The sequence below is a fragment of the Bos grunniens genome, chromosome 2, assembly GCF_055505025.1.
Source record: "Bos grunniens cultivar Pamir isolate PY7600 chromosome 2, Bosgru_T2T1.0, whole genome shotgun sequence".
Classification (NCBI taxonomy): domain Eukaryota; kingdom Metazoa; phylum Chordata; class Mammalia; order Artiodactyla; family Bovidae; genus Bos; species Bos grunniens.
Genome location: NC_141166.1, coordinates 65,361,158 through 65,385,896, shown reverse-complemented (window position 1 = coordinate 65,385,896; position 24,739 = coordinate 65,361,158). Strand labels below are relative to the sequence as shown.

General features: G+C 42.7%; 1 protein-coding gene across 9 annotated transcripts in view; it reads left to right on the top strand.

Moving 5' to 3' along the window:
- CFAP221 (cilia and flagella associated protein 221) overlaps nucleotides 1–24,739 on the top strand; it is a 135,516-nt gene that overhangs the window by 99,190 nt on the left and 11,587 nt on the right. For 6 of the 9 annotated variants that reach the window (XR_015145169.1, XR_015145159.1, XR_015145158.1 and 3 more), the window contains 4 exons: nucleotides 4,061–4,168; nucleotides 4,263–4,397; nucleotides 17,479–17,637; nucleotides 19,024–19,115. Coding sequence is in view for 4 of the 9 variants with exons in the window: in XM_086349725.1 (XP_086205851.1) it covers nucleotides 4,061–4,168; nucleotides 4,263–4,397; nucleotides 17,479–17,637; nucleotides 19,024–19,115 (494 nt within the window). In the remaining 5 variants the exon portion in view is untranslated. Of the gene's footprint in view, nucleotides 1–4,060; nucleotides 4,169–4,262; nucleotides 4,398–17,478; nucleotides 17,638–19,023; nucleotides 19,116–20,334; nucleotides 20,543–20,689; nucleotides 20,809–24,739 lie in introns of those variants that run through there. The other 3 variants (XR_015145163.1, XR_015145168.1, XM_086349705.1) reach the window with 2 other exon arrangements.

The following is a 24,739-nucleotide window of genomic DNA, read 5'->3' as shown; positions in this document are numbered from 1 at the left end:
TATTCTGTGGATATACCATATAGGATGCAAACCTGAACTCAGTGAAGCTCTGAGCCATGCCATGCTGGGCCACCCAAGACGGATGGATCATAGTGAAGAGTTCTGACAAAATGTGGTCCACTGGAGGAAGAAATGGCAAACCACACCAGTATTCTTGCTGCAAGAACCCCATGAACAGTATGAAAAGGCAAGATGATATGACACCAGAGGATCAGCCCCCCAGGTTGGAAGATGTCCAGTATGCTACTGGGGAAGAGTGGAGGGCAATCAATAGTGGCTACAGAAAGGACGAAGTGACTGGGCCAAAGCAGAAACAGTGCTCAGTTGTGGATGTGCCTGGTGGTGAAGGTAAAGACCAAAGCTGTAAAGAACAATATTGCCTAGGAACCTGGAATGTTAGGTCCATGAATCAAGGTAAATTGGACGTGGTCAAGCAGGAGGTGGCAAGAGTGAACATTGACATCTTAGGAATCAGTGAACTAAAATGGACGGGAATGGGTGAATTTGATTCAGATGACAATTATATCTACTACTGTGGACACGAATCCCTTAGAAGATATGGAGTAACCCTCAGAGTCAACAAAAGAGTCCAAAATGTGGTACTTGGGTGCAATCTCAAAAATGACGAAAATGACAGAATGATCTCAGTTCATTTCTGAGGCAAACCACTCAATATCATAGTAATCCAAGTCTGTGCCCCAACCACTGATGCCAAAGAAGCTGAAGTTGAATGGTTCTATGAAGACCGTCTAGAACTAACACCAAAAACAGATGTCCCTTTCATCCTAGAGGGTAGGAATGCCAAAGTAGGAAATCAAGAGATATCTGAAAAAAAAAAAAAAAAGAGATACCTGGAGTAACAGGAAAGTTTGGCCTTGGAGTACAAAATGAAGCAGAGCAAAGGCTAACAGAGTTTTGTCAAGAGAATACATTGGTCATTGCAAGCACCATTTTCCAATAGCACAAGAGATGACTCTACACATGGACATCACCAGATGGTCAATACTGAATTCAGAATGATTATATTCTTTTCAGTAGATGGAGCAGCTTCATACAATCAGCAGAAAAAAGACCTGGAGCTGACTGTGGCTCAGATCATAAACTCATATTGCAAAACTCACAGGCTTAAATTGGAGAAAGCAGGGGAAACCACTAGACCATTAGTTATATTAGTATAACTTAAATCCCTTATGATTATACAGTGGAAGTAATGAATAGATTTAAATGATTAGATGTGGTAGACAGAATGCCTAAAGACCTATGGACAGAGGTTGATAACATTGTACAGGAGGCAGTGACCAAAGCCATCCCATAGAAAAAGAAATGCAAGAGGGCAAAATGGTTGTCTGAGGAGGCTTTACAAATAGCTGAGAAAAGAAGAGAAGTGAAAAGGCAAGGGAAGAAAGGAAAGATATACCCAACTGAATGCAGAGTTGCAGAGAATAGCAAGGAGAGATAAGAAAGCCTTCCTAAGTGAACAATGCAAAGAAACAGGAAAACTATAGGATGGGAAAGACTAGAGATCTCTTTGGGAAAACTGGAGATATCAAGGAAAGAGTTCATGCAAAGATGGGCACAATAAAGGACAGAAATGGCAAGGAATTAACAGAAACAGAAGATATTAAGAAGAGGTGGCAAGAATACACAGAAGAACTGTACAAAAAACGTCTTAATGACCTGGATAATCACAAGGGTGTGGTCACTTACCTAGAGCCAGACATCCTGGAGTGTGAAGTCAAATGGGCCTTAGGAAGCCTTACTACAAACAAAGCTAATTGAGGTGAATTAGCTTTGAGCTATTTCAGCTCAAAGGAATTGAGCTGGAATTGAGCGGGAATTCCAGCTGAGCTATTTCAAATCCTTAACAATGATGCTGTTAAAGTGCTGCACTCAATATGCCAGCAAATTTGGAAAACTCAGCAGTGTCCACAGCACTGGAAAAGGTCAGTTTTCATTCCAGTCCCAAAAAGGGCAATGCCAAAGAATGTTCAAACTACTGTACAATTATGTTCATTTTGCATGCTAGTAAAGTTATGCTCAAAATCCTTCAGGCTCGGCTTCAGCAGTACGTGAACTGAGAACTCCCATGTTCAGACTGGGTTTAGAAAAGACAGAGGGGCCAGAGATCAAATTGTCAACATTCACTGGATCCTAGAGAAAGCAAGGAAATTCCAGAAAAACATCTACCTCCGTTTCATCAACCACACTAAAGTCTTTGATTGTGTGGATCATAACAAACCATGGAACTCTCTTAAAGAGCTTACCTGTCTCCTGAGAAATTGTACGTGGGTCAAGAAGCAACAGTTACCAGACCATCTTACCTGTCTCCTGAGAAATTGCATGTGGGTCAAGAAGCAATAAGTTAGAATCCTGTATGGAGCAACTGATTGAAAAAGGAGTATGACAGGGCTGTCTGCTGTCACCCTGTTTGTTTAACCTATTTTCTGAGCACATCATGAGAAATGCCAGGCTAGATGAGTTACAAGCCGGAATCAAGATAGGCGGGAGAAACATCAACAACCTTAGATATGCGTGTGGATGATACCACTCTAATGGCAGAAAGTGAAGAGGAACTAAAGAGCCTTTAAAAAAAAGAAAAAAAAAAATAAAGAGCCTCTTGATGAAGGTGAAAAAGGAGAGTGGAAAAAGCTGGCTTAAAACTCAACATTCAAAAAACGAAGATCATGGCATCTGGTCCCATCACATAATGGCAAATAGATAGGGGGAAAATGGAGACAGTGACAAACTTTATTTTCTTGGCCTCTAAAATCACTGCAGGTGGTGACTGCAGCCATGAAATTAAAAGATTCTTGCTTCTCGGAAGAAAAGCTGTGACAAACCTAGACAGTGTGTTAAAAATCAGAGACATCATTTTGCTGACAAAGGAGCATATAGTCAAAGCTATTATTTTTCCAGTAGTCATGTACGGATGTGAGAGTTGGACCATAAAGAAGACTGAGTGCCAGAAAATTGATGCCTTTGAACTATGGTGCTGGAGAAGACTCTGGAGAGTCCCTTGGACAGCAAGGAGGTCAAACTAGTCAATCCGAAAGGAAATCAACCCTGAATGTTCTTTGGAAGGACTGATGCTGAAGCTGAAGCTCCAATACTATGGCCACCTGATGGGAAAACCTGACTCATTGGAAAAGACCCTGATGCTGGGAAAGATTGAAGGCAGGAGGAGAAGAGGGTGACAGAGGATGAAATGGTTAAATAGAATCATCGACTTAGGTGCCATGAATTTGAGTAAACACTGGGAGCTAGTGAAGGATAGGGAAGCCTGGTGTGCCGCAGTCCGTGGGGTCGCAAAGAATCGGACACGATTTAGCAACTGAACAACCACCACCACGTGCATACCTGAAGCTACTTGAAATGCATATGTTAGAAATTTGAAGAAAAGGCATAAGTGAACAAAACCCAGTTAGTTTTCGTTGAGTTGTATAACCACTTTTGTTTTTGAAAATATGCGTATTTATTTTTCTCATTTTTTAATTTAAGTATAATTAATTTACAATATCTTGTTAGTTTCAGGTGTACAGTTATTCAGTTACATGCATATATATACTTATATTCTTTCTGAGACTCTTCCCTTATGGTAGTGGTGGTTTAGTCAATAAGTCATGTCTGACTCTTGTGATCCCATGGACTATAGCTCACCAGGCTCCTCTGTCCATGGGAATTCCCAGGCAAGAATACTGGCATGGGTTGCCATTTCCTTCTCCAGGGAATCTTCCTGATCCAGGTGTCGAAACCAGGTCTCCTGCATTGCAGGCAGATTCTTTACTGATGGAGCCAGCAAGGAAGCCTGTTTTCTCTTAGAGGTTCTTACAAAATATTGAGTATCGTTCCGTGTCCTGTACCATAGGTCCTTGTAAAATATGCATGTTTTAAATTGACAAACCAGTGTTCAGTGTATCTGTAGGTAACTATGAACCCTTCTGTATGTTGGGACCCAGAACAGGGCCAGGACTGTGTTGACAGGGCTGGCCCAAACCGACCAGGGCCCTAGGGCTGGGAAACGCCTCTCAAGGGCTATGAGCTCCTGTCTTCCCTCCCCCAGGTTCCTCAGCTATACAAGATCAAGAGGTACCAGCCGGTCTCTGTGCAGGAGTCTTCAGCCAGCTACAGACCTCAGAAGCTTGCTCGGGCCCTGAGGCAAGGAGCTGAGGTAACGCGTCCCACCTTTGGGAGAGGAACCACCTCCACCTCTTCCTCGCTGCCCAGGCCTCGAGACTAATGTGCTGCCCTTGGTCCTGGCCCAGGACGAAGCCACCACGGTCATCACCCTGCCCAAGCAGGATTCCTCGCCCCAGCTGCCCGGTGAGACCTCCGTCCTGAGCATAAAACTCCCCGAGGCCTTGGCCCACGCTCCAGATTACGACCCGCTTTATATTTTTGTAAGTGCCATCAGCAGAAGTCATGGTTCCCTGTCTCTTTGTTTTAGCAGTTACTTCATAAGAAAACAAAAGCAAATAGAAAACAAGCTTGTTTATGGTTACCAAAGGGGAAAGGGAGGTAGGGTAAACTAGGAGTGTGAGATTAGCAAGTACTTCTAACTGCGCATGAAACAGATAAACAATAAGGTCCTACTGTATCAGGGAACTGTATCCCCTATAACAGAAAAGAATCTGGAATATATATATATATAACGATCGCTTTGCAGAACACCTAAAACTGACACAATATTGTAAATCAACTATACTTCATTTAAAAAAAAAAAAAAGATGTTGAAAAAAAGAAGACAGAAGCACCAATTGGGAATATTTTTCTCTCTTTGGAATTTCAGGGATTAAACAACATCTCACTTTTGAAATTGCTGGCCAGACTTTATTGCTTGGAGAATTTCAATGTTTCTTTTAACAACTCCAGCATTTATTTTTTAAGACAATAGCTTTATGGCAGTTTCCAATTATCTGTAATATGCTCGTATATATTTTTGTGTTTATTTTAAGCATAGTTTCCATATAACATTATATAAATTTATGTACAGGTATATAATACAGTGATTCACAAGTTTTAAAGGTAAAATATATGTATATATTTTTTAAAAAGAAAACACAACAGAAAAAAGTAAAGTCACCCCAAACTCCATCCTGAAGCTTTAGTTGATCCCTTAACCCATCTTTCAGCACCATGTCCCTGCCACACCAATCCCTGACTCCCTTTTTTTTTTTTAATGCTTTATTGGCCCAAAGTACACATTTTATTTTTTTTTATTTTAATTGGAGGCTAATTACAATATTGTGGTGGTTTTTGCCATACGTTCACATGAATCAGCCATGGGTATACATGTGTTCCCCATCTTGAACCTCTCTCCAACCTCCCTCCTCATCCCATCCCTCAGGGTCATCCCAGTACACCAGCCCTGAGCACCCTGTCTCATGCATCAAACCTGGACTGGCGATCTATTTCACATATGATAATATACATGTTTCAATGCTATTCTCTCAAATCATCCCACCCTTGCCTTCTCCCACAGAGTCCAAAAGTCTGTTCTTTATATCTGTGTATCTTTCGCTGTCTCACATATAGGGTCATTGTTACCATCTTTCTAAATTCCATATATATGCGTTAATATATTGTATTGGTGTTTTTCTTTCTGACTTACTTCATTCTGTATAATAGCCTCCAGTTTCATCCACCTCATTAGAACTGATTCAAATGCATTCTTTTTAATAGCTGAGTAATATTCCATTGTGTATATGTACCACAGTTTTCTTATCCATTCATCTGCCAATGGACATCTAGGTTGCTTCCATGTCCTGGCTGTTGTAAACAGTGCTGCAGTGAATATTGGGGTACATGTGTCGCTTTCAATTCTGGTTTCCTCATATATGCCCAGCAGTGGGATTGGTGGGTCATATGGCAGTTCTATTTCCAGTTTTTTAAGGAATCTCCACACTGTTCTCCATAGTGGCTATATTAGTTTGCATTCCCACCAACAGTGTAAGAGGGTTCCTTTTTCTCCACACCCTCTCCAGCATTTATTGTTTGTAGACTTTTTGATAGCAGCCATTCTGACCAGCATGAGATGGTACCTCATTGTGGTTTTGATTTGCATTTCTCTGATAATGAGTGATGTTGAGCATCTTTTTATGTTTTGTTAGCCATCTGTATGTCTTCTTTGGAGAAATGTCTACTTAGTTCTTTGGCCCATTTTTTGATTGGGTTGCTTATTTTTCTGGAATTGAGCTGCAGGAGTTACTTGTATATTTTTGAGATTAATTCTTTGTCAGCTGCTTCATTTGCTATTATTTTCTCCCATTCTGAAGGCTGTCTTTTCACCTTGCTTATAGTTTCCTTTGTTATGCAAAAGCTTTTAAGTTTAATTAGGTCCCATTTGTTTATTTTTGCTTTTATTTCCATTACTCTGGGAGGTGGGTCATAGAGGATCCTGCTATCATTTATGTCAGAGTGTTTTGTCTATATTTTCCTCTAGGAGTTTTATAGTTTCTAGTCTTACATTTAGATCTTTAATCCATTTTGAGTTTATTTTTGTGTATGGTGTTAGAAAGTGTTCTAGTTTCATTCTTTTACAAGTGGTTGACCAGTTTTCCCAGCACCACTTGTTAAAGAGATTGTCTTTAATCCATTGTATATCCTTGCCTCCTTTGTTAAAGATAAGGTGTCCATAGGTGCATGGATTTATCTCTGGGCTTTCTATTTTGTTCCACTGATCTATGTTTCTGTCTTTGTGCCAGTACCATACTGTCTTGATAACTGTGGCTTTGTAGTAGAGCCTGAAGTCAGGTAGGTTGATTCCTCCAGTTCCATTCTTCTTTCTCAAGATTGCTCTGGCTATTAGAGGTTTTTTGTATTTCTATACAAATTGTGAAATTATTTGTTCTAGTTCTCTGAAAAATACCGTTGGTAGCTTGATAGGGATTGCATTGAATCTATAAATTGCTTTGGGTCATATACTCATTTTCACTATATTGATTCTTCCAATCCATGAAGATGGTATATTTCTCCATCTATTTGTGTCATCCTTGATTTCTTTCATCAGTGTTTTATAATTTTCTATATATAGGTCTTTTGTTTCTTTAGGTAGATTTATTCCTAAGTATTTTATTCTTTTTGTTGTAATGGTGAATGGAATTGTTTCCTTAATTTCTCTGTTTTCCATTGTTAGTGTATAGGAATGCAAGGGATTTCTGTGTGTTAATTTTATATCCTGAAGCTTTACTATATTCATTGATTAGCTCTAGTAATTTTCTGGTGGAGTCTTTAGGGTTTTCTATGTAGAGGATCATGTCGTCTGCAAACAGTGAGAGTTTTACTTCTTTTCCAATCTGGATTCCTTTCTTTTTCTTCTCTGATTTCTGTGGCTAAAATTTCCAAAACTATGTTGAATAGTAGTGGTGAGTGTGGGCATCTTTGTCTTGTTCCTGACTTTAGGGGAAATGCTTTCAATTTTTCACCATTGAGGATAATGTTTGCTGTGGGTTTATCATATACGGCTTTTACTATGTTGAGGTATGCTCCTTCTATTCCTGCTTTCTGCAGGGTTTTTATCATAAATGGATGTTGAATTTTGTCAAAGGCTTTCTCTGCATCTATTGAGATAATCATATAGTTTTTAATCTTTCAGTTTTAATGTGGTGTATCACATTGATTGATTTGTGAATATTGAAGAATCCTTGCATCGCTGGGATAAAACCCACTTGGTCATGATGTATGATCTAAAAAGATATTAAAAAATATGTTGTTGGATCCTGTTTACTAGGATTTTGTTAAGGATTTTTGCATCTACGTTCATCAGTGATATTAGCCTGCAGTTTTCTTTTTTGTGGCATCTTTGTCTGGTTTTGGTATTAGGGTGATGTTGGCCTCATAGAATGAGTTTGGAAGTTTACCTTCCTCTGCAAGTTTCTGAAAGAGTTTGAGTAGGATAGGTGTTAGCTCTTCTCTAAATTTTTGGTAGAATTCATCTGTGAAGCCATCTGATCCTGTTGGAAGATTTCTGATTATGGTTTCGATTTCTGTGCTTGTGATGGGTCTGTTAAGATTTTCTAATTCTTCCTGGTTCAGTTTTGGAAAGTCATACTTTTCTAAGAATTTGTCCATTTCTTCCACGTTGTCCATTTTATTGGCATATAGTTGCTGCTAGTTCACTTTTCCCTTTCATGCATTGGAGAAGGAAATGGCAACCCACTCCAGTGTTCTTGCCTGGAGAATCCCAGGGACGGGGGAGCCTGGTAGGCCACCGTCTATGGGGTCACACAGAGTCGGACACAACTGAAGTGACTTAGCAGCAGCAGCAGCAGTAGTCTCTTACAATCCTTTGTATTTCTGTGTTGTCTGTTGTGATTTCCCCATTTTAATTTCTAATTTTGTGGGTTTGATTCTTCTCCCTTTTTTTCTTGATGAGTCTGGCTGATGGTTTGTCTATTTTATTTATCTTATCAAAGAACCAGCTTTTAGCTTTGTTGATTTTGGCTATGGTCTCCTTTGTTTCTTTTACATTTATTTCTGCTCTAATTTTTATGATTTCTTTCCTTCTACTAACCCTCAGTTCGGTTCAGTTCAGTTCAGGCTGTCAGTCCTGTCTGACTCTTTGTGACCCCATGAATCGCAGCATGCCAGGCCTCCCTGTCCATCACCAACTCCCGGAGTTCACTCAGACTCACATCCATCAAGTCATGATGCCATCCAGCCATCTCATCCTCTGTCGTCCCCTTCTCCTCCTGCCCCCAATCCCTCCCAGCATCAGAGTCTTTTCCAATGAGTCAACTCTTCACATGAGGTGGACAAAGTACTGGAGTTTCAGCTTTAGCATCATTCCTTCCAAAGAAATCCCAGGGCTGATCTCCTTCAGAATGGACTGGTTGGATCTCCTTGCAGTCCAAGGGACTCTCAAGAGTCTTCTCCAATACCACAGTTCAAAAGCATCAATTCTTCAGCGCTCAGCTTTCTTCACAGTCTAACTCTTGCATCCATACATGACCACTGGAAAAACCATCGCCTTGACTAGACGGACCTTTGTTGGCAAAGTAATGTCTCTGCTTTTCAATATGCTGTCTAGGTTGGTCATAACTTTTTTTCCAAGGAGTAAGCATCTTTTAATTTCATGGCTGCAGTCACCATCTACAGTGATTTTGGAGCCCAAAAAAATACCCTGGGGTGCTTCATTTCTTCTTTTTCTAGTTGCTTTAGGTGTAGAGTTAGGTTATTTATTTGATTTTTCTCCTGTTTCTTGAGGTAGGCTTGTATTGCTATGAACCTTCCCCTTAGCATTGCTTTTACTGAATCCCATAGGTTTTGGGTTGTTGTGTTTTCATTTTCATTGGTTTATACTTATATTTTGATTTCTTTTTTTATTTCTTCTGTGATTTATTGGTTATTCAGAAGTGTGTTGTTTAGCCTCCATATGTTTGTATTTTTAACAGTTTTTTTTTTCCTGTAGTTGACATCTAATCTTACTGCATTGTGATAAAAAAAGATGCTTGAGATGATTTCAGTGTTTTTTAATTTACCAAGTCTAGATTTATGGCCCAGGATGTGATCTGTCCTGGAGAAGTTTCTGTGTGCACTTGAGAAAAAGGTGAAATTCATTGTTTTAGGGTGAAATGTCCTATGGATATCAATTAGGTCTAACTGGTCTAACTGGTCCATTGTATTATTTAAAGTGTGTGTTTCCTCGCTAATTTTCTGTTTAGTTGATCTATCCATAGGTGTGAGTGGGGTATTAAAGTCTCCCACTATTATTGTGTTATTGTTACTTTCCCCTTTCATACGTGTTAGCATTTGCCTTACAAATTGCGGTGCTCCTATGTTGTGTGTATATATATTTATAATTGTTATATCTTCTTCTTGGATTGAGCCTTTGATCGTTATGTAGTGTCCTTCTTTGTCTCTTTTCACAGACTTTATTTCAAAGTCTATTTTATCTGATATGAATATTGCTACTCCTGCTTTCTTTTGGTCTCCATTTGCGTGAAATATCCTTTTCCAGCCCTTCACTTTCAGTCTGTATGTGTCCCTTGTTTTGAGGTGGGTCTCTTGTAGACAGCATATATAGGGGTCTTGTTTTTGTATCCATTCAGCCAGTGTTTGTCTTTTGGTTGGGGCATTCAACCCATTTGCATTTAAGGTAATTATTGATAAATACGATCCCGTCGCCATTTACTTTGTTGTTTGGGGTTTGAGTTTATAAACCTTTTCTGTGTTTCCTGTCTAGAGAAGATCCTTTAGCATTTGTTGAAAGAGCTGGTTTGGTGGTGCTGAATTCTCCGAGCTTTCGCTTGTCTGTAAAATTTTTGATTTCTCCTTCATATTTGAATGAGATCCTTGCTGGGTCCAGTGATTTGGGTTGTAGGTTTTTCTCTTTCGTCACTTTAAGTATGTCCTGCCATTCCCTTTTGGCTTGAAGAGTTTCTATTGAAAGGTCAGCTGTTATCCTTATGGGTATCCCCTTGTGAGTTATTTGTTGTTTTTCCCTTGCTGCTTTTAATATTTGTTCTTTGTGTTTGATCTTTGTCAATTTGATTAATATATGTCTTGGGGTGTTTCGCCTTGGGTTTATCCTGTTTGGGACTCTCTGGGTTTCTTGGACTTGGGTGGCTATTTCCTTCCCCATTTTAGAGAAGTTTTCAACTATTATCTCCTCAAGTATTTCCTCATGGCCTTTCTTTTTGTCTTCTTCTTCTGGGACAACTATGATTCAAATGTTGGGGCATTTAACATTGTCCCAGAGGTCTCTGAGGTTGTCCTCACTTCTTTTAATTCTTTTTTCCTCTCTGCTTCATTTATTTCCACCATTCTATCTTCCATCTCATTTATCCTATCTTCTGCCTCAATTAGTCTACTGTTGGTTCCCTCCAGAGTGCTATTGATCTCAGTTATTGCATTATTCATTATTGATTCACTCTTTTTTATTTCTTCTAGGTCCTTGTTAAACTTTTCTTGCATCTTCTGACTCCTTGTCTCCAGACTATTTATCTGTAACTCCATTTTGTTTTCAAGATTTTGGATCATTTTTACTATCATTATTCTGAATTCTTTTTCAGGTAGACTCCCTATCTCCTCCTCTTTTGTTTGGTTTGGTGGGCTTTTATCATATTCGTTTGCCTGCTGAATATTTCTCTGCCTTTTCATCTTATTTAAGTTGCTGTGTTTGGGGTGGTCTTTCTGTATGCTGGAAGTTTGTGGTTCCTCCTTATTGTGGAGGTTCCTCCCTGTGGGTGGGATTGGACAAGTGGTTTGTCAAGGTTTCCTGGCTAGGGAAACTTGCATCGGTGTTCTAGTGGGTGGAGCTGGATCTCTTCTCTTTGGAGTCCAATGAAGTGTCCAGTAGTGAGTTTTGAGGTGTCTGTGGGTTTGGTGTGACTTTTGGCTGCCTGTATTTTTGTGCTCAGGGTTATGTTCCTGCATTGTTGGAGAATTAGCTTGGTATGTCTTGCTCTGAAACTTGTTGGCTCTTGGGTGGAGGTTGGTTTCAATGTAGGTATGGAGGCTTTTGGATGAGCTCTTGTTGATTAATATTCCCTGGAGCCTGACTCCCTTTTTAATACCGAATTAAGTCCAAGCTCCTGACAATGTGAGGCTGAGCCGATTCTCCCCACTCCACTGCATGTGTCCTGGCCAGCCTGTGTGTTCCCCCATCACCTGCCCTCAGGGGCGTCCCCTTCCTCCTTATACTTGTAGATATGTAAACAGTTGGAAACGACTGAAGCGACTGAAGTGGCATGCAAACCCCAAGTATAATGAGCAAAGCGTTATGGTGGAGTGCTTGAGTGATGTCTGCATTGTCTCCAGGGGCAGAGGAGGCATCCAGGGCAGCATGGACTCCACATGACAACAGTACAGGTTTCATAAAGGCACATCATTAAAGCAAAATAAAAGGCCATTATGAACTCTGAGTAAAAGTCAGACAGGAAATCTGAGGAGGTTCTGTGTAAGTGCAGAATCATCAGTAAAATGTCGCCATAGTTGCCCTGATTATGGTCTGTTTTGTAAGAACACACACACACATGCAGAATGAAGAAGGACCTTAGATACTGCTGAGAAAGTCTCCCCTGGGAGAATCTGTGTCTCTGATGTGGCAGAGGTGCTGGTGGTCACACCAAGGGCAGATGGGATGCAAACCTGCCTGGTTCCTGGCTGTTGGCCTCAGTGCTCCTCTTCCTAGCTCTGCTGCTTTCATCCAAAGAGCTGTGATACCTGTGTTTTGGCCACTAGGGGGCATGTTCCGGTAGTCTCGTGGCAGAATGGAGGGGCAGTTCCTCAAAGAGGAACTCAGAGGTATAACCAGTAATGCTGAAGAAGCTGGAGTTGAATGGTCCTGTGAAGACCTACAAAACCTTCTAAAACTAACACCAAAAACAGACGTCCCTTTCATCCTAGAGGGTAGGAATGCCAAAGTAGGAAATCAAGAGATACCTGGAGTAACAGGCAAGTTTGGCCTTGGAGTACAAAATGAAGCAGAGCAAAGGCTAATAGAGTTTTGCCAAGAGAACACACTGATCATACAAACACACTCTTCCAACAACACAAGAGAAGATTCTACACTTGGACATCACCAAATGGTCAATACCAAAATCAGATTGATTATATTCTTTGCAGCCAAAGATGGAGAAGCTCTATACAGTCAGCAAAAAACAAGACCAGAAGCTGACTGCGGCTCAGATCATAAATTCCTTATTGCAAAATTCAGGCTTAGCATGAAGAAAGTAGGGAAAACCACTAGACCATTCAGATATGACCTAAATCAAATCCCTTACGATTATACAGTGGAAGTGACAAATAGATTCAAGGGATTAGATTTTATAGACAGAGTGCCTGAAGAACTATGGGGGGAGGTTCATGACATGCTACAGGAGGCAATGATCAAGAACATCCCCAAGAAAAAGAAATGCAAAAAGGCAAAATGGTTGTCTGAGGAGGCCTTACAGATAGCTGAGAAAAGAAGAGAAGCTAAAGGCAAAGGAGAAAAAGAAAGATATACCCATTTGAATGCAGAGTTCCAAAGAATAGCAAGGAGAGATAAGAAAGCCTTCCTCAGTGATCAATGCAAAGAAATAGAGGAAACAATAGAATGGGAAAGACTAGAGATCTCATCAAGAAAATTAGAGATACCAAGGGCACATTTCATGCAAAGATACGCACAATAAAGGACAGAAACAGTATGGACCTAACAGAAGCAGAAGAGAATAAGAAGAGGTGACAAGAATACACAGAAGAACTATACAAAAAAGATCTTCATGACCCAGATAATAACGGTGGTGTGATCACTCACCTAGAGCCAGACATCCTGGAATGAGAAGTCAAGTGGGCCTTAGAAAGCATCACTACAAACAAAGCTAATGGAGGTGATGGAATACCAGCTGAGCTATTTCAAATCCTAAAAGATGATGCTGTTAAAGTGCTGCACTCAATATGCCAGAGAATTTGGAAAACTCAGTGGTGGCCATAGGACTCAAAAGATGAGTTTTCGTTCCAGTCCCAAAGAAAGGCAATGCCAAAGAAGCTTCAAACTACTGCACAATTGTACTCAAAATTCTCCAAACCAGTCTTCAACGGTGCGTGAACCGTGAACTTCCAGATGTTCAAGCTGGATTTAGAAAAGGCAGAGGAACCAGAGATCATATTGCCAACATCCGCTGGATCATCAAAAAAGCAAGAGAGTTCCAGAAAAAACATCTATTTCTGCTTTATTGACTATGCCAAAGCCTTCGACTGTGTGGATCACAACAAACTGTGTAAAATTCTTAAAAAGATGGAAACATCAGACCATCTTGCCTGCACCCTGAGATATCTGTATGCAGGTCAAGAAGCAGCAGTTAGAACTGGGCATGAAACAACAGACTGGTTTCAAATCAGGAAAGGAGTACATCAAGGCTGTATGTCACCCAGGTTATTTAACTTATATGCAGAATACATCATGCGAAATGTTTTGGGCTGGATGAAGCACAAGCTGGAATCAAGATTGTAGGGAGAAATATCAGTAGCCTCAGATATGCAGATGATTCCATCCTTATGGCAGAGAGCAAAGAACTAAAGAACCTCTTGATGAAAGTGAAAGAGGACAGTGAAAAAGTTGGCTTAAAACTCAGCATTCAGAAAACTAAGATCATAGCATCTGGTTCCATCACTTCATGGCAAATAGATGGGGAAACAGTGACAGACTGTTTTCTTCGGCTCCAAAATCACTGCAGATGGTGACTGCAGCCATGAAATAAAAGACACTTGCTCTTTGGAAGAAAAGCTACGACCAATCTATAGAGCGTATTAAAAAGCAGAGACATTACTTTGCTAACAAAGGTCCATCAAGTTAAAGCTATGGTTTATCCAGTAGTCATGTATGGATGTGAGAGTTGGACTATAAAGAAAGCTGAGTGCTGAAGAATTGTTACTTTTGAGCTGTGGTGTTGGAGAAGACTCTTGAGAGTCCCTTGCAAGGAGATCCAGCCAGTCCATCCTAAAGGAAATCAGTCCTGAATATTCGTTAGAAGGACTGATTCTAAAGCTGAAACTCCAATACTTTGGCCACCTCATGCGGAGAACTGACTCATTGGGAAAGACCCTGATACTGGGAAAGATTGAAAGCAGGAGGAAAAGGGGACAACAGAGGATGAGATGGTTGGATGGCATCACCAACTGAATGGACATGAGTCTGAGTAAGCTCTGGGAGTTGGTGATGGACAGGGAAGCCTGGAGTGCTGTGGTCCATGGGGTCACAAAGAGTCAGACACGACTGAGCGGCTAAACTGAACTGAACTGAACGTCATAGGACATTTAGCTCAGTGATTTCCAGACTTCATTTGGCACCAGAACCCTCTCATCGGCTGAAGTTCTACATAGAAAGGCTGGGCTGGCAGTGGGAGAGGGGCTTTCCTGAGAAGGGTATCCCAGCAAAACCCCTTGATCTCCATGGTAAAGTTTGGACACCACTCTCTTGTCCCCTAGACCCACCCGCTACCACCTCCTCACCACTCTGCAAGTAGAAAGAGACCAGTTTTGCAGACATAACATATATCAACATATACCAACTTCTATACTTTAAGTGCATGCAGTTTATTGTATATCAATTATACATCAATATGGCTATAAAAGAAAGAATTTGGAAACCCTAAGAAACAAACATAAAAGGCAATGTTGTTGTTCAGTCACTCAGTCATGTCCGACTCTTTGCAACCCCATGGACTGCAGCACACGAGGCTTCCCTGTCCTTCTCCATCTCCTGAAGATTGCTCAAACTCATATCTATTAAGTTGATGATGCCATCCAACCATCTCATCCTCTGTCACCCACTTCCCCTCCTGTCTTTAGTCTTTCTCAGCATCAGGATCTTTTCCGGTGAATTGGCTCTTCACATTGGGTGGCCAAAGTATTGGAGCTTCAGCTTCAGCATCAGTCCTTCCAATGAACATTCAGAGTTTATTTCCTTTAGGATTGACTGGTTTGATCTCCTTGCTCTCCAAGAGACTCTCAAGAGTCTTCTCCAGTACCACAGTTCGAAAGCATCAATTCTTTGGTGCTCAACCTTCTTTATCGTCTAACTCTCACATCCATACACAACTACTGGAGAAACCATAGCTTTGACTGGATGGACCTTTGTCAGCAATAAATAGTGGTTATAACAAGGAAAGCTCTACAGTAAGTCTTGGGATGATATCTGTGCATTATCTACAGGGGCCAGAGGAGGCATCCAGGACAGGATAGACTCCATGTGCCGACAGTACAGGTTTCATAAAGGCACATCATTAAAGCAAAATAAAAAGCCATTATAAACTCTAAGGGGGAGAGTCAACTAAAAATTGATATGTGTTCCAAATAGGATACCAACTAATATTTGGCATGATTTTTAAGACTTGATGGAAAATTTAAAAATATTAATAGAGTCCATCTTGCTTTGATATTAGAACTTCCCTCTGTCACTGACCCAGAGGTCGTGATAGTGAACCTTCACCCAAAAGCTATAATCCAAGCCTGTGCTTGGCCTGGCAGAGAAACATAATGACACAGTTAAGACAAAAATAAATGCTCTTTACTATTGGGTTGGCCAAAAAGTTCGTCCCATCTGTGGAGTGATTGTTCACAGAGTGCCTAAGTGGTGCAAGCTGGGCTGCTTGCTTTGTCTCCTAACCTTGGCTCCTCCCGTTATGTCCTTGCACCCAGGTGTACTTAAGGGAACCTGCACAGGAATAGGAAACGTCCCCTATCTCCCCACCCCCACCTGCTTTACTCTGCATCCTCGACCTCCCTGGCTTTCTCTCGCCAGGGCCCCCATCTTTCACCTTATTTGTTTCCGGCCCTGCAGTTGCTATCTGGGTCAGATTTGGGAGCCAGTATTTGCATTTGCCCCTGTCTCAGCCCCCACCCCATATGGCACATTGAAGAATGGGAAAAAGAGCTGCTCTGTACACATAGGTATCTCCTGCCTCTTCCCTCAGCTGCAGAGCTCATTGAGATGTGGTTGCTGGGGCCCTGCCGACTCCCTCAGGGGGCATCATTGCCTCCCTGCCCTCCTGCTGCCTTTACAGTCATGAGTTCAGGCAAGAGCCCACTTGCTCGGCATCTTTCTCCTCGGCCCTGGCTGTCGGTCAGCCTCCCTGAACTAACAGAGGACTGCCTTCCCAGCATTTGTGGCTGGAACACATTCATCACATCTACCACAACCAAGTGCTGCTGTCACACCTCCCTGGCCTGGCTGCATCATCTTTAAGTTGTGGGGAACGTTTATATCTTGACAGTGAGATTGGGTTTCCATCAGTCATATGGTGATTTGTGTGTGTGTTTTAAAATAATTACTCAGACAAAAAGAACAGAATCTCAGTGGTTCTTAAACATCTGAATTAACCATGAGGGAGCTGAAAGCTATGTTGTTTGGGACAAGAGCAGGGTTTTTATCGGATAAGCCCCAGAAGGAACATTAAAAGGCTCCATGTTTTTGTATATTTTGATATAATTGCTCTGTACCTCCATTAGTCCCACTGGAAAATTAGTAAAAAACAGGATCTCCCTTAAAGCCAGATACTACATCCAAATGGAGACTTCCTGAATTAAAGACATCACCAAAACAACGTAAAACGTTGACATTTCCTGATATATCAAATGCCACCCTCTCCTTTATCTTCTCTTTAAACTAGTTTTAAAAAAGCTGTTTTTCCTTTCCAAAACCAGAAGCTCATTTGCTTTTTAAAACCAGTTTGCTTATTTACAGTTAGGACTGATCAAATTTAGAAACAAATACTTTAAGCTGTGGTTTCATTTGTGCTGGTTTCCACGGGAGCCTAGTAAATCCATGTGATATGTGATGCTCAGCCAGAAAAGTGACATCTGTGAGTGACCATGACCACAGCCCATCTGAAACCACCTCTACTCTCCTGCTTCTCTTTCCCAGACAAGCTGATGCGGAGTCAGAGTGTCCGTACTGGTGGGAGCCATGGGGAAGCTCAGCTGATGTCTGTTCTGTGCCTGAGGTGAAAGCTGGTCAGCAAAAGAGACTCTTTTTTTTTTTCTCTCCCTCTTCTGCAGAATCCCAGCCCGGGATTGTTTGCTGTGAAGCACCCTCTGACTTACGTGGAAACCTTGATCGATTACCACCTGTGCTCCCACCCCAAGTACAAGTTCACCAAGGAGTGCCACTGCGGCTCCAGCATCCCCATCACCCAGAAGCAATTTCTCCATCACACGGTAAAGCCGTCCCAGGCTCAGCAGCAGAACTGGCCCTGGGCTGCAGGGACCAGGGGGTGGGGGACAAGGAAGTGAGGGGTCACAGCTGGAACTGGGAATAAGAGAGTTTGCAGCCACAGCTGCAGAACAAGGATAGTAACCATGGCACAGGGGCACTGGCATGCCCCAGCCCAAGAGCAGGGCAGGTGGGTTCGCCATACCACCTCTGTCTGCCTGTGCCCACTTCCCAGGCTTCATGTTGGCCCCTTTCAACATTCTTATTCTCTTTTCCTTTGAAGGCTATGCCTAATATTCATTTTATTCCCACTGTGACCATGTAAGAGAAGTCACATGGTGGTCACAATCCTGGGGTCTGACGTTCTCTCTCTTTGGTCCCTAACAAGGAGAGAAAGGTCAGAAGGGACAAGGTGGTGATGTGACAAACACACAGTGAGAAAGAGGCTCTCCAGAGTCCCTTCTTCCCTGGATAACCAGCCTGACCTCAGTTTCCAGCAACATCTCCTGCAGGTGACCCTCAGCCCTTCCACACTCGACAAAACCCCACCTTAGGTCATCATCTTGGCCCTACTCCCGCCAGCCCCACTTCACACCTCTTCCCACATCACTTTCCTGCCTCTTGGGTGTACAATTCAAGCAATGACCCATGTGGTCCTCACTCCCTTCCCCTTCATCATCCCTGAGTCCAGCCACCCTGGGTCCCACCAGTCTGCTTTACACACCACGTGACTCGCTCTCTTCCACCTGGGTGCCAACACCACACGACTACCACCCCTTACCCCCTGCAGAAGCCTTCCTGCCATTCAAATCTTACCCAGTCCTTCTCCACTTTGAAAGCCATCCATGGTCCCTGCTGCCCATGGGAGGAGCTCCAAGCTCATGAGCTTGGCCCATGAGACCCTTCACAACCAGCCTGCCTTCCTGGCCACATTTTCTGTCAACCCCCATCACACTCCCTGCACTCAGTGACCCCTGATCACACCCCCCTTGGCATCTCAGTGCACTTGCACATGCTCACCGCCCCCCATCCCCACTGCCTGGAAGAGCCTTTGATGAACTGACCCATGCTCTCTAAATGTTGCATTAGCATCACATTCACAGCAATCAAAACAGATCGAGAGGCCTGACCTGCCCCTCCACACCGGGACCCTTGCTTCTCTGCCTCATAAGTCAGGGCACAAACCTCTCCTTCGTCCTGCTTTAATTCCTGCTGCTTCATTGAACACTATTTACTGGAGTGGTTGTCTTTTTTAGCCTCAGAAAAATTCTATTAAGCTTAAATGATAAATCTTGCAGTTCAACTTTAAACACTGAAAATTAGCCAGCTGAGTGAAATTGAAGTGCTTCCTGGACTTCACCTGTGGTCCCCCTGTGCTGGCTCTATTACAGGACATAATACCTGGAGTGATGACCTGGAAGAGGTTCCAGAGCCTGGTGTTCTTATCCCTGCCCGAAACTTCTAAGACAGAGGTGTTGCCGAGGTAAGCCCAGCTCATGTTGCCTCAGAGGGGTATGTGTGCCCCTCAGATTACAGAGATTGTGACCCCGAAAGTTGCCTACCAATAAAATATCAAATCATACTTTTGGTGCATGAGGGAAGTTCGGTAGTCAGAGGGATATGATGATGTGTAACTGATTTTCATCTCTTTATCTTGAGATAAACTTTATTTTTTTTTTAACTTTTATTCCCATCTAGTTGATTTACAATGGAGAAGGCAATGGCACCCCACTCCAGTACTCTTGCTTGGAAAATCCCATGGATGGAGGAGCCTGGAAGGCTACAGTCCATGGGATTGCAGAGGGTCGGACACGATTGAGCGACTTCACTTTCACTTTTCACTTTCGTGCATTGGAGAGGAAATGGCAACCCACTCCAGTGTTCTTGCCTGGAGAATCCCAGGGACGGGGGAGCCTGGTGGGCTGCCATCTCTGGGGTCGCACAGAGTCGGACACAACTGAAGCGACTTAGCAGCAGCAGCAGTTGATTTACAATGCTATGTTAGTTTCAGATTTACAGCAAAATGACTCAGATATGCATGTATAGGTATGTGTATCTATGTAGATATATATAGGTAAATTCTTTTTTTACATTCTTTTCCATTATTGATTACTACAAGATACTGAGTATAGTTCCTGTGCTATATAGAAGGTCCTTGTTGGTTATTTATTTAATATATACTAGTGTGTATATGTTAATCCTAATCTTCTAATTTATCCCTACCCCCTACTTTTCTCCTTTAGTAACCATAAGTTTGTTTTCTATGTCTGTGAGTCTATTTTTGTTTTATAAATAATTTCATTTATATCATTTTTAGATTTCACATACAGGTAATATCATATGATATTTGTCTTGCACTTAGTATGATCATCTCAAGGTCCATTCATGTTGCTGCAGATGGCGTTATTTCATTCTTTTTTATGGCTGAGTAATATTCCATGGTATATATCTACAATATCTTCTTTATCCATTTCTCTGTTGATGGACACTTAGGTGGCTTCCATGTCTTGGCTATTGTAAACAGTGCTACTATGAGCTTTGAAGTACACATATCTTTTCTAATTGTGTTTTTTTTCTAGATATTTGCCCAGTTGTGGGATTGTAGGATCATATCATAGCTCTTGAGATAAACTTTTAAAAAAATTAATGTCACAGGGCTTCCCTGATATTCCAGGGATTAGGAATCCTTCCTACCAATGCAGGGACACAGGTTTGATCCCTGATCTGGGGTGATTGCATCTGCTGAGGGACAGCTGAACCCATGTGCCACAACTACTGAGCCTGAACCCTGGAGCCCGTGCTCTGTCCACAACAAGAGAAACCACTGCAACAAAAAGCCCATGCGCTGCAGCTGGAGAATAACCCCCACTCGCCACAACTGGAGAAAGCCCATGTGCAGCAACAAAGACCTGGCACAGCCAAAAACAAATAAATAAATAAATAACTGGGGTTTTTTAGAAAAAAAATTAATGTCACGGTGGATCATTGACCATACTTCAATAAAAGTAGACAACCAGTCCACATAATTCAACTGAAATAATCATGGTTCATTTTCAGCATTTTAGAATTGCCATGATCTACACCCTCCATATCCACACCAGAGGATCCAGGTCTCTCCATGCCCTAGCCTGGCCATTCACCGGGAGGCCCCACAGCTGTCATCGGAGACAGAGCAGGTAGATGAGAATAGTGTTAGACCAAAGAAGGAGGAAATTTAACTAAGCACATTCTTGCTAATTTGCTTAACTAGCACCTCTTCAAAGCCCTAAGATCAAACAACTAGCTGATGCCTTTTCCTTTAGACGCAGCCTGGTCAGTGACCTGCTCCTGAGACCTGGAATTTACTTATTTGGTCCATTGTCCTTACAAATATAGTAAAATGAGTTGCTGGTGAGCAAACGTGACTAGTACCCCAACACAATGACCATCATCAGTGACCTATTGCTCAAATCCTTTGATCTGGAGTGTGGCCCACCCCAAGGGGGCAAAGCCCCACCACGGCCCCAGGAGTAGTCAGCTCTGCCTGGGCCTAAGCACTGCCACCAACCAGGGTCAGTGGGTACTTACACCCTGACTTCTGCCAGCATGTCCTGGTTCCTCGCCATTATCAGAATTCTCCTAGGTCCTCAGGAGCCGTGCGACCTCAGCCACACTCTCTGATCAGCTCTTTGGGCCAGGTCCTCTCATCCAGAACCCAGGCCCATCAGACCTGCTCAGCCTTGACGTTTTCGTTTTAGTAGAAGTAGGAGAAGACGCCCCTGTTGGTCCAGTGGTTAAGAATCTGCCTTCCAGTGCAGGGGACATGGGTTCGATCCCTGGTCTGGGAGCTTGGATCCCACCTGCCACGGGGCAACTATGCCAGTGACGGGGCAACTGTGCCAGTGACCAGGCAACTATGCCAGTGTGCTGCAACTCTTGAGCCCATGCACCACAAGTGGAGGGTCGGTGCACCACAAGGAAAGATCCTGCATGATACAACTAAGATGCAACACAGCCAAATAACAAGTAAATATATATATATTTTTTAAGTAGGAAAGCTCACCCCAGTGTGCACCAACCCCATATGCACTGTCACCCATATATCCCCAGGGATTCAAGAAGGCAATTGAAATCCAGTTTGTGACCCTGGAACCCTTACCTTTACTTCTTCCTCCACTGCCAGCAGAAAAGCTCTTCCTGAATTAATCGAAATCCAGGCTTTTCCACGTGCTGTTCCTTTTGGGTCATTTTTTTCAGTGTGTCTCTACTGCCCTCCTTTGCCTGGAGATGAGCATGAGAGCAAGCAGAGGATGTGGGCCATGGCAGGGGCTCAGAAATGTTAGTTCCTTTTCTGTGAATTCATATTACTGAACCAAACTTGGGTCCACTCACGCGTGCACAGCAAAGCCAGTCTACTGACACGAGGTTGTGATGGAAGTGAAAGTTGCTCAGTTGTGTCCCCATGGACTGTAGCCCACCAGGCTCCTCTGTCCATGGGATTCTCCAGGCAAAAATACTGGAGTGGGTTGCCATTCCCTTCTCCAGGGAATCTTCCCAACCCAGGGATCGAACCCAGGTCTCCTGCATTGCAGGAGGATTCTTTACTATCTGTGCCACCAGGGAAGCCCCAAGAAAGTATTGCAGGCACCAAGAAGGAGAACAAGGCAGCTAAAGCTCAAAAAGCCCAACTCCCCTTGGCTTTCAGGGAAGCATTTTTAAAGCCCAGGTGAGGGAGGGGGATTGCAGGGTGTGTGATCAGTTCACCATACACAGGTCTCTGATTAGGTGATGGTGAGGTTACAGAATGATGTCATGTTGTCAGTTCTCAGGTTACCATAGGTCTGGGGGCTCAGTGGTCATGGTCATCAAATAGTTAACTTCTTGCATTTGGTCGGGGTTTGGCATCTGTAACTCAGGAATGTGCATCAGATACTGTTATCTGGGCATTTCAGAGTGGAGCTATAGCAGAGGACCTAGATAAGGGTCTGTAGCTCACCACTAGCCAGTCGGAAGAAAGTCACACACTCTGCAGCCCTCACCCCAAGTTTTGCCTTTAAAAACTTCCCCCTGAAAACCTTCAGGCAGTTCTGAAGGTTTGGGCACAAGCCACCCTCTTCTCCTTACTGGATCCTGCAGTAAACCTTCCTCTGCTTCAGACTCTGGCATTTTGGGTTGCTTGGCCTCACTGTGCATTGGGTACATGAACTTGTATTTGGTAATATTAGCATATTTCTAAGACCTGAAATCTCCAGAACCTAGGGCTGGAGGGAACAACCTTACAGAGAGAAGGACACTCTGGTGTCTGAGAGACCCAATAGCCCTGTCACCCACTCTGCATCCTTGGGCGAGTCACCCATCCCTGAAGCCCTTGAGCAATGATTTCCTTGTCTATGAAATGGGCACCTGAAGGAGTCCCTACGGAGCACTTATCAGGACTCACGTGGTGCCTCCAGCACTGTCCTTAATAACTCTTCCCACTCCTGCCGTCCCCCACCCACTAAACCTTGCAGTCACTCTGCTGCCACGAGATGGCGATGACCCTCCATCATCTGGACTCAGATCCTCATTTTGCTGAGGAGTGAAGGCACTTCAGAACAGACCCCAGTCATCAGGGAACCAAGCAGAGCTGCGTGGCACCCTCCCCTAGACAGAACATGTAAAATGAGAAATGGGGAGTGCAGACGGCCAGGGTCCACCAGCTGTCAGCAAGCACGGGTCTCAAGAATTAAGACAAAAACATCCTGTGTTGTTTTTTTTTTTCCAAAGCTGTGTCCTTGGAAAAATCTCCTGAGGCTATTCTTTCAAAAGGCACTCAGAGTGCAGTTACTTTGGGCTTGAATTAACCATGAATTAAACATGAATTCCACATGAATTAAAGAAAACTCTCCAACTAGGAGTTGTTACCTCCAGCTTCTGTGCTGAGGTACAGAAGCTTGAGTACTCTCCAGCTTGAGTGCTCTGTTGGGCCAATTTGTTTCAAAATAAAGCATAATTGCATGACAGATTATAAAATCAAGAGAGGATTCTTTATTTCTTCATCATGTATTTCCATAATGTAAGACACTAGCTCATGTTTTTGTTTCTAAAAGACTTACAGAATAATAATGGTATTCCTTTTTAACTTCCCACAGACCCACTAATGATACTTCAATTTGCAGTCATTGTGCTTGAATAGATTACCTGTTTCTTAGCTGGTATTTCCCCTGTATTTTTGCTGCTGAGAGTTACCTGTCTTTTATTAAACCATGCAATATTATTTAATGTTTATTTATTCCAAGTCATTTTTGCATTCATAATAATCAAAACAGCTCACTTGGGTTCTTTGCTCCTTAATAAATTCAGAGAGAATTTATTGAGTCTCTCTGACTCCCATGAAATCTGAGTCAGCATCAGTGAAGAAATTACCTATTAATAATCCAGAAGTGCCAGTCTTTGGGATTTCATAGATGGGTGTAGAGTCCAGAAGAATCTTAGGAACTGACTCAGGGTTGTCAGAGTTTTACTTTTCCAAGAAAGGCATGAAACAAAACAAAGCAAAATATACTACTCAAACACCCACTGTCACCACCCTTTCAATTCCAGAGGAACACATTAACACGTAGAAAAGTAAGAATTTAAAAATTAGATGAGTTTGGCCTCATGAAAAACCTTTAGTTGCTATTCTGTCTTCCAGACCAGCCTGGCCTTGGAAGAGTGGTCCAGGCTCCCACCTTCTTCCACCCCTTCCTCAGATACATGCACTTGGAGATCTCAGTGGGACTGTCCGTTAGAACCTGCATTCTTTGTCATTAAGTCAGTAAATAAGGTTAATCTCTGGGTGGTGGAGGCCAGGTCCCTTTTGCTGAGAAATGGTATTAGAGACCAAAATCTGGGTTCCTGGTGCACACATTGCCCCTGGGGGTGGAGGGGGGTTGTTTCTTGGCCTCCTCAGCAGACAATCCAGAGTGTGGGGAAGTGCATGTATATACACATACTTTCACACATATGTTCATAGCCATACAAAAATGCATGACCACATACATCTATACACGTATGCACATATACACGTGCACATACACACTGTACACACCTATCCCCATTTTGGAAGTCATGAATCTACGCTGGTGCTTATAATCCCAGCCCACACTC